This window comes from Cydia strobilella, chromosome 21, assembly GCF_947568885.1.
Source record: "Cydia strobilella chromosome 21, ilCydStro3.1, whole genome shotgun sequence".
Taxonomy (NCBI): Eukaryota; Metazoa; Arthropoda; class Insecta; order Lepidoptera; family Tortricidae; genus Cydia; species Cydia strobilella.
Window position 1 is genome coordinate 10,097,773 of NC_086061.1, and position 16,800 is coordinate 10,114,572.

Sequence of the window (16,800 nt, forward strand, 5' to 3'; positions counted from 1 at the left end):
TCACATTCGATGCAGATCCGCACATCGATGTGCAAGTGAAGTGAAGTGCGAATGTGAGACTGCCTAACGGGCCTAACCTAACACGTCGACCGCGCCATCTATATCACAATCGGTGTATCTAAAACTTATCTAAGTCTTGTACCGTACCGACATAGTGCGAGCTCAAACATCGCTAAACACCAGTCAATGTGTAAGTCTAAATCTTGTAATACCGTCATAGTAGCAGCAAGGACCAGCAGAGTATCAGCCGCTAAATCGACAGAAGGCGCGTTGGTGAAGTTCTCATGGATGTAGCGGAGGGTGCCCGCCGCTCTTAGTAATGCGTCCACTGCGCCATCTAGGCCTAGAGATGTGTGCCGCTCCTGTTTGACAAATATGTAAATATTTATTACGTTAATAGTATAAACAGCCAGTTTGTATGTGTTACCGACGCTTTATAGGTATGACTTCCTGCTTGTACTTTTAAACCCAATTCCAATGAAGCCTAAAGTGGTCATAAAATATAAAATTTCCGTCCCGTCCCGTTAAAGTCCCGTCCCGTTGTTGTAAATATACTTGGTCAAGCAAATCTCGTCAGTAGATTTTTTTTTGAAAAATCGCGGGTTAGCAATACTACGCGTGTCATTTATCTTAAGGGCCCTCCACACTCATGCGCGAATCACGGCGTGAAGCCGCGAACGCGAGTGTGGAGGGCCCTTTATCTGTTGAACTGTTTTGTTTACATTTCATCGTTGCTTGATGTACATTGCTGCTTTTAGTTCGTTTCCTAGGGATACCATACTTTAGTTTGCTTTTTTTTTATACCACGTCGGTGGCAATCAAGCATACGGCCCGCCTGATGGTAAGCAGTTACCGTAGCCTATGGACGCCTGCAACACCGGAGATATTACACGTGCGTTGCCGACCCTAACACTCCTCTCCCTCGTTGAGCTTTGGCAACCTTACTTACCGGCAGGAACACAACACTATGAGTAGGGTCTAGTGTTATTTGGCTGCGGTTTTCTGTAAGGTGGAGGTACTTCCCCAGTTGGGCCAGTTGGGTTGGGTTTTTGCTTTACATTGCTACTGACATATCCAGCTTGACAGACTATAATAATAATTCTCATTTAGTTTCATTAATTTTGTACGTACCTGTTTAGCGCCAATCTGAGTGTAAATCCCGGCTATGTTGAACAATACGCACGCCTTTTCGAACGCCACCGTCCGCTGACATGATGGCACTCCTGAAATTATAAATGGTTTAAATTAGTATTATGTCTGTTTTTATACTTTTCAAGTAGCATAGACCATGGCTTCATAAAAGTAGGAATATCTGTGGTTAATTTAGGCCCACAAAACCCACTAAAAAACCCCAAGATACACTTCTAAGAGCGCCACCTTACTTATCGCTCAGTACCAACTTTCAAAAATGCCTCTACTCACCGCTAGATGGCCTCAACAGTCAAAGAGTCGAACTAGGCTCCTAAATAGCAGACCGGCGGGAAGAAACGACTTTCTATGAAGTAGTTGCAGTATTTAAAGAAGAGAGCTGATAATACAAGCAATCAAATTCGTTAGAAGCTCTCACCAGTCAAGAACATAATAACTATTTAAAAGTAAAGTTCTTGCGCTATCTACCGTTCCATTTTCAAAAGTTTATCTACTCACCGCTAGATGGCCTTACCTGTCATAGGGTCGAACCATTCGATGTAGATTCCTAAAGAACGGTCGGGAGGGAAGAATAGCGACGTTCTATGAAGTATTATGAAGTAAAGCTGGTTGTAGTATTTAAAAAGGAGACCTCATAATACTACCTTTCCTATTCGCTAGATTCTCTCACCAGTCAAGGATGTAATAGCCATTTAAAAGTAAAGTTCTAGTATTACCGTTCATCTACTCACCGCTAGATGGCCTTACCTGTCAAAGAGTCGAACCATTCGAAGTATACCCCTAGCGAGCGATCAGGTGGGAAGAACCGACGTTCTATGAAGTATAGTTGGTTGTAGTATTTGAAGAGGAGAGCTACGCCTGCCGTCGAGCGGACTGGAGTGCGGATCGCCTGCAAAAATGTTTTTATTTTTATTTATTTTTATTTCATACATGGAAAACCAACAGCTATAAACATTTCTAAAGCTACCTTAGAATTACAGAGCCAATTACAAGTTCTCACTTATAAAAATTAAATATACAAAAATCAAATATAACTACAATTCAGTTACACACACAAGTACCGACAGCATAAGCCAAGGTTAGTGTGTACTGCCAGCTGCAAAACTGCATAGCCACATCAGGAATGGAATTTGTTCATAAAGTGACCATGCATGATTACATTGTCATAAATTACGCTATCCATCGAATTCCCGCGACCTTCAACCAGGTCGTCGCTCCATCTTCTTGGAGGCGTACCGGCAGCTCGGTCGGGAATTCGGTGGATGCGAGCGGCACAGGATCGGTTGGAGTGGCGAGCCTTGGGGGAGGCCTATGTCCAGCAGTGGACGTCTATCGGTGGACATGGTGACTCCCCTCCTTCATCAATGGACCGATGTTCTAAACCTGTCCTCACCTGTCTCATGACCATGAAATCGGAGATGGCTTCCTCATGAGCGGCAGCATCCTCGCTGTAGTGTTCAAGGATGAAGTCCTTCAACGGCTCCCGAAAGTACACCTCCTTCCCTCCTCCCTCCTTCATGAGTGGACTGATGTTCTAAACCTGTCCTCACCTGTCTCATGTCCATGAAATCGGAGATGGCTTCCTCATGAGCGGCAGCATCCTCGCTGTAGTGTTCAAGGATGAAGTCCTTGAATGGCTCCCGAAAGTCCACCTCCTTGGTCTCCTTCAGCCCCAGGGGGATCATTGGCATTACACATTCTTTGCTGTAACAAGAAGAAAAGATAGTTATTGAAAAAATGCAAGCAAAAAAGGTTGAGCAAAAAATTAAGTTTACAATTTCTCTCTGTGGTCGCTCCCTCATGACTGAGGATCGTGGTCATCAGTGTCAGTGTGGTCAAGTTTACAATAAAACGTTAGAAATTTTAAGACTATCATTATCATATGCACCTGAGTCTTCGGGCGGCATAAATATTTAAATTATAGTATTTTTCAAACAATGTATACGCTGACAGGTGTCATCTCGCAGAATTGTATTCAGATGACATTTGTCAGCATACCCTTGCTGTTTGAAAAATACTTTAGTCAAGTCGTGCATTTCTCAAGATGAGGTTTTTGCGTAAAAATTAGGGTTAACGTAAATTATTGGCTATTTCAATCCGGGTTCCTTAAGAAAGTCCAGAACGCGCTATGATGAAATAAATAAAAACTGGCCAAGTGCGAGTCGGACTCGTGCAAGAAGGGTTCCGTACCATTACGCAAAAAACGGCAAAAAAAACACGTTTGTTGTATGGGAGCCCCCCTTAAATATTCATTTTATTCTGTTTTTAGTATTTGTTGTTATAGCGGCAACAGAAATACATCTGTGGAAATTTTAACTGTCTAGCTATCACGGTTCATGAAATACAGCCAGGTGACAGACAGACGGACAGAGGAGTCTTAGTAATAGGGTCCCGTTTTTACCCTTTGAGTACGGAACCCAAAAAAGATTATATACGATATATATTTGTCATATAAGTACTAAAGATGGATACCGGATTCGAACCGCCGCCTATAGCTTTCGCGCTATCGCCATAACCCCTGGGCCACTCGGTCAGGGCGGCACTCCTTTCAATGGGGTTGGTGTGAGGTTAGCATAGATGACGCCATCATAGCTTGCCCCTTTCTCTAGTTTTGTTCTATGAGTTTTGGCTTAAACGGCTGGCATCCACGCCTTAAATTTAGTTTAGCTTAGTTTTTTGATTTTTGGTACAAGCTTTTATCGCTGACTGTACTTTTCTTTCCACAGACAACTAATAATCATCGAGACAATTCTAAAAACCCCAAACACAATTAGGTTGCGTTGTTTCATCACAGAGTTCCTATGGCCACCTCCTGTCTACATCATCAGATCAGTTTGATGGTACCATAATATTGCATTGTCACCCGACTTACATATGTATGCAAATTTTGAGCTTCATCGGAAACCGGGAAGTGGGTCAAATTTAACTTGCAAGATTTGACCCGTATTAACATAGTTACATATTACATACATACTTAATTACTTACATAGGTACATTGCAAGTTAATAAAAAGCTTGTAAAAAAAACAAGAATTTGACACTATTCTAGGGATTGACAGGGCAAGCTATTCTGGCGCCATTTGTAAAATACTAGTGTCTTCGACCGGTCAACCTAGGGATTTGTTAGCTGTAATGATATTTCAATTCGCATTTCGTCCAACACGTATTTCGTCCAACATTAATTTAGTCCAATCCAACACACATTTGCAGGATTTGCAATCAACTATACGAATCCAAAATAATTTAATTGGAAAAAGTAAGTTAATATACAAATAAAAAATATAAACATCATACTTATAGCACTAAGATGTGGGAGTGAATTAAATGCAGTGCGTAAAACCTAAAATTACGAGTTTCGCGGCGCGTGCGCTGGTAAACAAAGCGAGAAGATGACTCGTCTATAATTATACGATTGTCGCCCAAGGGTGGGAAGGACTCAAGCGGCTATGGATCTCTATGAACCTGGATTTATTTACTGTCTTGGTTTGGTAGAAAAATTACAAGTTTTGAGATAGTTACTGGCATCAAAATTAGCGGAAAAACATCACTTGAAAAAAAATCCATTGATCAAAAGCCAGTCTCGCTATTTCGTCAGTCAGTGCTTAGGGTTTGCCTTGTTTTCTTGTACCTGATGGCCCCTTCCTTCCTTGCTGCCTTGCTTCCTGGTTGTTCCTGATGGTCAGTCTGTAAGTCCATCGGTTGTCTGTCATCCTAGCGACGTGTCCCGCCCAACGCCACTTTAATTTCTTACAGTGATCTAGGGCGTCTCTGACTTTTGTCTTTTTTCTAATTATTCTATGCGAATTTCTTTGAATTATTTTTATATTTAGTATACTTCTCTCCATACTTCTTTGATATGATCTAATCTTATTTTTGTTGCAAACTGTGAAATTCCATGTTTGACTCGCATTAAACAGTGATGGGAGGATGCAGGTATCCATAACTCTGTTTAATCTTAATATGCATATCACTTTTCATAACTTTTTTAAGTCCCCAAAATCTTCTTCGAGCGTTTGTAATTCTAGGTCCAGGGGGTTGTTGCAGTTGTTTGCAGAAATCGCGAAGCGTCTGGTTGACGTAACTGGTGACCGAAGAGCTGGCGACTTCCTCGCACAACGTATCAGCATTGCGATACAGCGAGGAAATGCCGCCAGCATCCTTGGTACAATGCCTCAAGGGCCTATTTTAGATTTAAGCTAGTTATTAATTTCGTTTACGTAGTACCACTGTATATATCTTGTATGTAAATAAAGAGTTTTCATTCTTCTTTAAATTTCAAGTTAATTTCTCCTTTTTTTTAAACGAAATTCGTTTGTCCAGGTAAATGTAGGTATTGGCATATTTAAACTGGTTGTTTTGTTTTTGGTTTGTCATAATAATTGTTTTGCTGCGATTTGTTTCGAGGCAACCTTGTCGACATGTTTCGTGAAGGTAGTTAAATCATCGATTGCAACTCTACAACATTTTCGGAAATTTCGGACAACAAGACGTCCACAAATCTTAAATTATTTAAGTATTTGTTATTAATTTTTAGTCCAGTTTTCTACCAGTTTAACTATAACCGATTGTAACATTTGTAACACAGCAATGAAACTTAATTATTATACTTACTAAAAGCGTGTTATCTCGTCAAGGTCCTCAGGCGTATAATCTAATTGTCCATGGGAGCGTCACAGTAACACCGTTACAGCATTATTTGTTCTCGCGGATCATATTTTTGTACCTCTTAGAATAAGAATGTTTTAATGTCAATTAATAATTATTAATAGATTTAAAGAGGAGGAGATTCATTAAGTTGTATTATATGTTTTAGTTTTTCGTTGCGGTCTTTTGTATGACGCACTCCAGTCTTGGGATATAACCAACGGAGACGCCTTGTCTGTAATTTGCTGTACAAAAAAGTCTGCCAATTTTTGCGGGGGAGGGGAACGTCAAATGTATACGTAACGTCAAAATAGCCATGTCAGATAAACGTCAGTCCATACATTGTGTATGACCATTGGCCGACTGTTTTCGACAGAGGGGAACGCCTGTTAAAGGCTATTCCGTTTCGTTATATCCTCTAAGACTCGCGTACTCAATGTATGGGCTACTCAGAACTCAGAATTAGCTCAGCGATTTTTCAGGTGGATACTGGGGAGTGGTACTCAGGAATACTGTCCTTACCGGGTGAAAATGCGTGAATTACTATAAAACAATACAGAAATCACCATCATGCCTATAATATTTCAAGAGATCTCTAGATTTCTTCAGGATCTTGTCATCAGCTTCATATTTGATGACAATGTAACAGAGGTCAACTAGAAAGCCTTTTAAAAATACCTAAAGAAACTTCGAAATCGGTCGGAGTAGGTAAACCATCGCCTACACTGTTAACTAACAGCTCGTAAATCTTATTACAAAAGGCATAAGGCTACCGGATAGTTAAGAGTATTGCTGTTTGTATATAACAAAATACAAAGATTTCGACGAATTGAGAACCCAACTCCCTTTTTCCAGTCTGTTAAGGGTCTCCGGCAAGCTCGGTTCTCCATACAAACGTAGTTCCGCTCTCATTTTAAAACGACTAGCTAGATTGCTCTGAAACTTTGTACTTACAATAGGATAAGGTATATCTATGTCTGTTATTAGTTTATGTAGCTTCAGATACCATAGTTAAAAAAATACAGCGAATTTAAGTTTTTCATACAAAAACTTGTTCTTGCTCTATTTCGTTTGTTTTATAAACTGGAGCTATATAAACTAGTTTCAGACCTAGATATATCTCATGTTATTGTATGTGCAAAGTTTCATTACAATCCAACACGTAGTTTTAAAATGAAAGCGGAACTACGTTTGTATGGGAAGGTGCAATTCGGCTGAGCTTGCCGGGGACTGCGCTATAAAGTCAGAAAATTTAAACGTTTAATCAAAAAAATTAGTTAGGACGGAAATTCCTCTCACCAACTCTATTAAAAATCCCATAGTAAAGAAATCTAAGCAATGTGCATAGCTGCAATGCCTGCAATAACTGCATAGCACTAGAATGACCGCTCCCAGCCTCAATTAGCCAGAATTGCATCATCGCAAGAAGTGCATTAACTGCATTAGGCATTGCAGCAGTAAGTGGAGGATTAGTTCCGATTACTCCAAGCTGTGTGCTGGTTTTCCACGGAGATAATCTCATCTTAGCGTTTTCGCAGTTGCATGAGTTGCATATCTTCACTGCACTTGGTTTATACCATCGCGACTTTGTTTTATACTATCACTACATAGTAAAAAACAAAGTCGCTTTCCGCTGTCTGTATGTCTGTCTCTATGCATGCTTAGATCTTTAAAACTACGCAAAGGATTTTGATGCGGTTTTTTTTTGTAGTGATATAAGAGAAAGGTTTACATGTTATATGTATAATTAGTAAAGGTTTTGTGTAAATTAATTGAACTACCCGTGCGAAGCCGGGGCGGGTCGCTAGTATGAAATATATTAGAATGGCTAACTCACGTATTTTAAGTCTAAAATCGCTCGACGTGCCGTACCGCGTAGCATCATCGGGAGCTTGCATTGGCAGACCCGGCGTCTGCGGTCGACATGTCGAGCGATTTTCAACTTAAAATTAAAATCAAATATGAAGGAGTAAAATAAATGACTAGCGACTCGCCCCGGCTTCGCACGGGTGCAATGCGGATGTATTATACATATAAAGCTTCCTCTTTAATCCGCATTAAAATCCGTTGCGTAGTTTTAAAGATCTAAGCATACATAGGGACAGACATCCATCCAGACAGCAGGAAGCGACTTTGTTTTATACTATTTGGTGATTGAACATAAGCTATTTATATTCTTGTTGTTATCGGAGTTTAAAGCCGTTCCATCGGTTTGCCGCTGTCTTTGTCACATTTCGCAAGAAAGAACGGGAAAGAACATACGCGCCAAGTGTCAATTTTGATCGAATTTTGGCGGTTTTTATTTATTTTAAAAACGTTATCTTACAATATCGAAATTCTAAAGCTATGAAATTACTATTTATTTTAAGATTGTTTTTTTCTTTTTTTCTTTATAGTATCACATAATAAATAACCGAGTACAGTAGGATTAAAAGTCCGAGTTAGAGGTTACTTTGGGACTTAATTGTATCGAGCGAAGTGTCATAATTCGTGTATCGGAAGCTATGTTGTTAAAGATAATATAGTCAAGAACTACATATATTTTTTCCACGTCTATGAATATCAACGCCTCTTAGAAAAACATGATCATATAAGGAGATTTTTCGCCTTCTGGCTCAGGGAACCGCCTTAACAAAAACATCGCGTAACAACCTATCGTTACGTTCTTTACATTTCTCACCTTGTCATAGTGACAATCAATATATGAAAGTATCAATAAGAAATACTTTTGTCACTGTGACAAAGTACAAAATGGGTAAGAAATTAAATTGTTTGATTGTAGGTACCACGAAAACTGCTGCCTAGTGCCTAAAACTTTCACATCCATACAATGTATTCGAAAAAGTTTCGCTTGCTGTAGGTGCAATACCCTACAACCTAAGCAGAGAACTATCCACTATTCCCACTCGAAACTGAACCCTACCCCTTCAAAATAAGATTGAAATTAAATTAGCTAAAAATTCTTAGAAGTTTCAAAGACTCGCCGCGCTATTATGTTGTCATTCTTGCGTTCTATCAAAGGTAGAAAGAAATGATGATTGTCTTTTAGTTATTGACGGAAATTCAAACCTTATTCCGTTAGTACTAAAGTATAGATTTATTTTATATGTTAAATGTGTTTATGACATTTTTAGACTATAAGTTAGTGTTGTCTATATGGTCTTCTTTTTGTGTGGGACGTTCTAATACGCGAAATTGGCTCTCTAAATAGAAGTTTGCTAGAGATTTGTCTTGAATCTTTAAAAACCATACAAGTACGAGTTGGAGTCGCCCACCGAGGGTTCCGTACTTTTTAGTATTTGTTGTTATAGCGGCAACAGAAATACATCATCTGTGAAAATTTCAACTGTCTAGCTATCACGGTTCATGAGATACAGCCTGGTGACAGACAGACAGACGAACAGCGGAGTCTTAGTAATAGGGTCCCGTTTTTACCCTTTGGGTACGGAACCCTAAAAAGGGTGTTAGTATTTAAAAATATGTAGATACTTAAATAACAAAACAGACATTCTGTTTTGTAGGAATGTAGGATTTCCTATGGATTGGTCCGATATAGACAGTCAAACAAGTTTTGTCAGTAACAATAGATTAAAAATAAACTATACTAAACCCTCTTTTTGGGGTTAATACTATCATAAGAAAAAGACAGTACAGTAATACGCGACCCCGTTGTGTGCGGTTTCGCTTTAACGAGAATTTCAAATTTCGCGCTAAAATGCCTCGCATTACGCGGATCGAAGCCATTTCTGCCAGTGGAAAAGGGCAACAAATTTAAAAAAATGTAGGCGCGAATATGCAATCATTGACTATTTAAAGATTATTTTAGAGCGCACCGCCAACAAACTGTTTCACAGTTTGGCGAACATTAGATTAAGGTACTTATAATGTTATAATTCTTGTTAATAAAAAAAAACTTGTCTTTGGTTGCAGAAATCCCCGCTTTTTCTGACCATTCTGTTTGAAAAATTGAATAGGGGGATTCCGCGTTAACGCGATTTTTTGCGGAACGTATCCCTGCATAAAGCGGGGTATTACTGTATAATTCTCTCTGCCTATGCTCCACTGACAAAATCTTGCCAAACTATACGTTGATAACATTCCTTAAAATATGTTATAGTAGTGTTAGACAAGACAAACGGCACTCCGGCATCGTTTCATGGTAGGAACTCCAAAAATACGCACGAAGCGTTTTGCTTCCACATTTCTTATGCGAACTGCCAAGGAGTGGAACGCCCTGCCCGAGTCTGTGTTTCCGCATGAGTACAATCTGGGGCTCTTCAAGGCAAGAGTTAATAGGTATCTCATAGGTAAGCGTGCTCCACCGTAGACCGCATCATCACTTACCATCAGGTGGGATCGTGGTCAAACGCCTGCCTATTCATCATTAAAAAAAAGACCAAGAAAAGTCTGCAGAGTTTTTGACAGCATACGCAGTGCCAGTGTTATTTATACGTCAGAATTTCATAGAAGTTTGACGTTTAAAATAACACCTGCCGGCCTAGCCAAGTTGACAATCGCTATCGCTTCGACAACGAAACGCTTTGTGTCTCTGTATCACTCTTCCATATTAGTGCGACAGTGACAGTTGCGTTTCGATCGCTACGGAGCGTAAGCGATTGGCATGTTGGCTACGCGGCCTGCACTCCGTGTGCTGTCAAAATCTCTGCAGACTTTTCTTGGTTTGATTCTACATAATTATGGCACCATATGTAGAATAACACTTTACCACCAAATTACCTGCGGTCGTGTTTTAATTTATCGCCACTCGTTTCGAATTTCCTCTTTTCCGCACTTGTATTTTAATTCGGGCGTTTCAAGTGGTAGCCAATTTTATCATTTTCACTGCTAATATAAAAAGCTTAATGATTTATCCGCAAAATACACAGCAGGAAACCGCTCACTCAAGCGCCAATCTAATTAAAAAAGAAAAAACCTAGTCTCTGCCCCGCGTTCCAGCCATGCTCTATGGCTAAAGCGCGGGAACTAATTCAACAAATAACAATGGCGGAAACGGTTTTTACACACTTGATTTCGTTAACTCTGTGAACGGATTAATTGAAACTAGTGTAGAAATTATTAATTGCCAGTTCTCAGGGTTAGAGTAATTGGGAAAATTTATGATGGTTAACTCTTAATTGCTTTTCATATTGTACTAAATTTGATAATGTGATAAAAATCGGAAAGAATGAACGGTATATACCGTGATAGTCAATTCACATAAACGTATTTTAGGTATATCCAGAATGTATTAAGTTTTATAATTTATAATTATACTGTATAATCCATATTAATCCATACTAATATTATAATTGCGAAAGTGTGTCTGTATGTCTGTCTGTTCTGTTACCTCTTCACGCTTAAACCGCTGAACCGATTTAGTTGAAATTTGGTATACAGATAGTTTGAGTCCCTGCAGGGAAGGACACAGGATACTTTTTATCCCAGAACTCACCCCTCAAAGGGGTGAAAAGGGTGGTGAAAATTTGTATGGGGAATCAATTATCACTGAACCGATTTAGATGAGACTTGGTTTGGGGATAGTTTGAGTTGTGCGGAAGGATATAGAATAATTTTTATTCCCGAAATCATTCCTAAAGGGTGTAAAAAATGGGGAGAAAATTTATAGAGTGGACCAATTTGGGGGTGATAAAAAAGGATGGATTTAAAAGCAGATTTGTTTAAAAATTAAGGTACCCAAATTACTAATTCCGCGCAGACGAAGCGCGGGCAAAAGCTAGTTAACAAAATATGTGGAATTACAGTAGGCACAAGAACTCGCTAAACCGGTAAAAAAAAGTTATTAAATGTATAGCCACAGAATAAGTAATAGCAATATCATAGCATAGCTCAGTGGAAACAGGCATTTTCTGACTCCGAACCTTTTGCCAGGCCCCGGTAATAGGGATATGTATGTATTCTTAGGACCACCCCGCAATAGCGTCTTTTCAGCGTCAGGCGTCTCGTCAGCGCTATAGAAAATGGCGTCTCTGCGCAGTTGCGCCAACGTTGCGTCGAGCAGCAGCCATAAGAGTTTAGACGACGACGCTTGGGAGACGCTAGTAGTAGTACACTTTATTGTACAAAAAGAAACATAAAACAGAAAAAAACCCACATCATTTGTACAGGCGAACTTATCCCTTTCAGGAATCTCTTCCAGTTAACCTTTGAGCAATTGAGGGAGAATTGGAGAACGGCCGCTACGGCCTTGACGCTATATGTGACGTTTTCAACCAAAATTTACCACATTGTCGCTTGTTGAAGCTATTTGGAAATAGCGCCTTATTGACAACCGACAATAAGTACCCTTTTGGTTGAGAATGGCATATATATTGGCCATTGGGACGCTAGTGTGGGCCCTTACTGCCAAGTTTGTACAGTGTACCTCATGAAAAATAGTTATTTGTTATACAAGGGTGCAAAGTTGTATTTTACCCGCGAGTGTGGAATTGAAACACGAGCAAGCGAAAGGATTCTATAGTTGAACCACGAGCGAAGCGAGTGGTTCTAAAATAGATTCCTGAGCGTAGCAAGTGTTTCAACACACGAGAAGTAAAATACATTTGCACCCGTGTGTAACACAAAACTTTTCACCTCACTATAGCGAGGAAAGTGCAACATCCACAGGCGTTAGATCAATCTTCATCACTGAAATCACTCATTTTTTAGGATATTATAACAAAAAACTCTGGAAATTCTGTATTTTTACGAGAGAAATTTTAAGTAAAAATTTTGTTGACAATGTTGACATTTCTGACGTATGAAATGTCAATGATGCGTTTTGAAATTGCATCGACTCAACTTGTGCGTTCAGAATTATATTTAACATCATTATTAAAAAACAAACGTTTCTTATGGAACTTTAAGGTTTATGACATAAAATCATTAAATAAAGCTAAATTTGGTATTTTTTATTAGATTTCAAACCATTTGTTTAATGGTAATTAATATCAAACGAATCATTATTATGAGCGTTTTACGTTTTGTTATCTGTCAAGCTACTTAAACACGCTCCATCCAAGGTCAAATTACTTTCCCCACTAGTGGATAAAATGCGTTTTTCCCCGCTTGTTTTAAAGGATAAAAGACAACTTCCCGAGCTAGTGAGGGGAAAATGCTTTTCTTCCCTCGGCAACAATGTATCTACTCTTGATATGTATGTAGCAATAAGTATGTAGCCACAACGGCCGCACAAAGTTGCAAAAACAAAAAAAAACCTATTTATTTTCGTCCGCCCATCCAAACTGTCCATCACTTTATCCATATATATTTTAAGCGATAATTTCCTTGACATTTTGTAACTTTTATAACCCGGGGGCGAACTAAAAATCTTCAAACAATAAAAGCTTTACTGAGGTTAAAATTCTATGGTACTTAAGACTCTTTGGAAGCGAAGCATCTTGAAAGTACTATGAATTTCTTAAACAAAATTGACGTAAGTGCCATTAACAGTACTTAAGACTGTTCGAAATCGAAGTGTCTATGAAGAAGTATAGGTGCTTTAAACAAAATTGTCGTAAGCGCCATAGAATAAGGAAGGTTTTTAAGTCTGTTTTGAAATGAATTGTATAAATACGTGAAACCGGCGGCCGCCATTATTCGTCATTAAGGCCCATTGGGAGTTTTTGCGGCGCATCACAGGTATCACACAACTTTTATTTAACAAGACTTATTTTAGGGTTCCATGTAAGCTTATGTGTTAAGGGTTCGGTAGGGTTAAGGAAGATTCCATACACCGTGCACGTGCACAGCCCGAATCTAAGGCGATAGAGCAAATAAATACCTAAAAGTTATCTGGAAGATATCGCTTTTTATGATAGAGATAAAGATAAATAGTTATTTGTGCAACAAGAGGAACCTCAGTAGTGAGAACATATTAAAGGTTAAAATGTATTTCGAATTAATCAGAATAATACCGACGAAAAAAAAGAACAAAAGAATGAAGTGGCAGTTCATGGTCTTCACTAAATTAAAAAGCTACTTTGTTTCACTCCCTGGAGTGAGGAAAGACGCACTTTCTTCACTCCCTGGAGTATCGAAAGTAGGCTTGTTCGAGCTGCTGAGGTGAAAAGATAATATTGTCTCATGAAATAAAACTATGAAAACAGATTAACGTCGGGATGTATTATAAATTCAATATACGCGATATAATCCGTTTTCATAGTTTTATTTCAAAAGATAAAAAATATTTATTCATGACGATCACAACACATGTACGAACATGTACAGACAACAACAGCAATAAAAGAAGAAATCATTAAGTGTGCATCACGAAATGGACCCAACTCACATAAGCTATAAAGCCAGCGCTTGTCTTCCGTAGGGCCCAGTGCTCATGGTTCATGTATGTATAACTATAGGTAATTAAGTACCCATATCACCAATGTTTTCGGTTTTGAGTAGTTTCATCTGTGAAAATATTTCTCCTTAGATTGGCCATTTCAAATAGTCTCACCTTAACTGAGATATTTGAGTTAGTTATGGAATTGGGAGTCCATTTTTGGAATTACCCGACATTCTGGACTTTTCGCAAATCGCAATAACCCGAAATACACCTTACTTACCTATTACCTACCAGCCTGTCTGTGCTAATTCTAAACTTAAGACAAATATACTTAAAAAATGAAGTAAAGGGTAAATATTAAATCGGCACCAGCTTGTACATCAAACACTTTCACATTCTTGTGTGTAACTTGTGTAAGTGATGTACAAGCATGTGTGTGCTCGTACGCTGATAGCTCGATGCGCGCGCGGCCGATTGAAAGTTGGACGAGTTTATGCGTGATGATAAGTTACGAACTGAAGAAAAAATAATCCCCCTTCCAAATCTATAATAAGCTCTGTTTTCGGACCTTGGGACGACATAATTTAGTCATAAATATACCAAGGAAAAAACAATATAAATATTTTCTTAATAGTAATAGTAATAGTAATTTATTTGCTTTAAGAGGCCGGTGTCGATTTTAGTCGCAAAAATGTTAAATTGATAGATTTAGTCCGTGAAATTGTACACCTTATGTTACCTAATTGAAATAACAAGTACTGGTTTCTATTAGCATGTCTTCTTATCTTACCTTTTATCAGATCAATTTTTTGAAAACAGACTCACTAAATTAGTAATGTTTGCTTTTCTGATGGACGTTTAGGTAAACGCGCGTAAAGCAATGATTTTGTCGCTTTTATTTGTAAATTTCGTAAAGTTTGGACTGCTACACATGGTAATTTTGTATTGCACATATCCTGTACTTGACGTTTATCAGACTACATTTTTATTATTATGACTTTGAAGTAGTGTAAATGAAAGTTAGACGAAATCAATTTTCTCCAGAAATTACTTCAAAACAAGTGACAATTTCTCTGAAAATCGACTTAATTTCAACGTAATTTTGATACTTAAACAATCTACAACATTTGCTGAAACTATTCTTATACATCAATTTGTATAATTTACCACCATGATTTTTTGATGAATTTTTAAAAACTGTCCCTTCTCTTCATGCATTACCGGTGACGCACGCTTGCGACCTCATTATTAAAAGGCAAGATGAGAAGACGTGCTAATAGAAATCAATACTTGTCATTTAGATATTACGTAACAAAACGTGTATAATTTCAACGACTAAATCCATCAATTTTACATTTTTGCTCCAAGATCGACTACGGCCTCTTAAATGTAGTACAATTGTGGTGTTACAATGGTTAAATGAGCGTACATTCAGGCTTTAATAAGTCATGCAAATTATTTCCTTAATAGCTAAATCTGAACTTATAATTACTATTTAAATATTTAGTTAAATTATTAACGGTAATTACATGTAAACAAATAAGAATAAAAAGAAACAAAGCAACACAATCGAATTACAAATTAAAAATGGAATTTAAAATAATATAATCAGTATAGTCAGTTATGTATATTTGAAAAATTACTGACATTCATAAAAAGATTTCAATACAAAAGGAGAATAAAACATTAAAATAAAAACTGTTTAATTGAATTAAAATATAAATAGGTCACAAAGAATAAACATGTCAGAGTTTTCAAATATACAATTAAATTATTCAATTATAAACAACAAGTCACTAATAAAATAAATATTAAACTATACAAGTTTTTATCTAATATTACTGCTTTAATAGTTAGTTTGTACATTATCGTAATTTAGGAAGTCTTTTAAATTGTAGTAACACTGTTGGGTCAGATAAGCGTGCAATTTGTTTTTAAATCTGTTAAGGGGCAATTCTTTAATGTCCTCGGGCAGTTTATTAAATATTTTAATGCACATCACGTAACAGCAGACACTTTTCATTTTTGTGTTAGTTTTTGGTAGGACTAATCTGTTCGGGTATCTTGTATTGAAGTGGGTTATTTCCCCCTTTTTTTTAAACATGTCGGGGTGCAATTTTACAAAGACACAGACTTAAGAAAGTAATTTAATTTGTTCTTATAGTATAAGTTAGTCACTTTCGCAAAAGCTAATAGTGTTTTGGCCGGTATTACAAATGATGGACCTAGCAAGGTGGATTAATAAACTTATATACCTATGTATATCTAGTAAATATTACTTACATAGGTATAGTAAGAACTTAGAACAACAAAACAAAAGGAGCTGTGCGATTCTTCAACTGTAAAAAGTTGAACAGTTTGATAAATCAATGCAATCCTAAGTAAAAATACACAAATTACGTTGATAGGGCCTATTTAAAAGTTGACTGATAACATGTGCGTGATACTCTCAAAGTTACAAGCATCCATAAGCTACGATAAACTCGTCCAATCACGCGGAATTCATGCTTGTTTGTCTTCTGCGAAGTATAAAAAAGTATCAAAGGTAATTCTCGTAAAATTTTAGTAAAAAGCCTTGGCTGCCTCTAGCATAAACCAGTCCCCAGCAATTTGCTTCTCAGCAAATGTCACATTATGCATCGGCCATCACATATAAGTCCGTTATACAATTATATAATTATAGAACAGGTTGTTTCAGATATATATCAAAAATTTCAAGCCATTTAT

The 16,800-nt window shown here is 37.7% G+C and overlaps 1 protein-coding gene across 2 annotated transcripts in view; it reads right to left on the reverse strand.

Annotated features, from left to right (window-relative positions):
- LOC134750954 (rhophilin-2-B) overlaps window positions 1-16,800 on the reverse strand; it is a 173,330-nt gene that overhangs the window by 13,909 nt on the left and 142,621 nt on the right. For both annotated transcript variants that reach the window (XM_063686239.1, XM_063686240.1), the window contains 4 exons: window positions 2,700-2,853; window positions 1,897-2,038; window positions 1,132-1,223; window positions 213-362 (listed from right to left, as the gene is read on the reverse strand). In XM_063686239.1, the coding sequence (XP_063542309.1) occupies window positions 213-362; window positions 1,132-1,223; window positions 1,897-2,038; window positions 2,700-2,853 (538 nt within the window). The remainder of the gene's footprint in view (window positions 1-212; window positions 363-1,131; window positions 1,224-1,896; window positions 2,039-2,699; window positions 2,854-16,800) is intronic.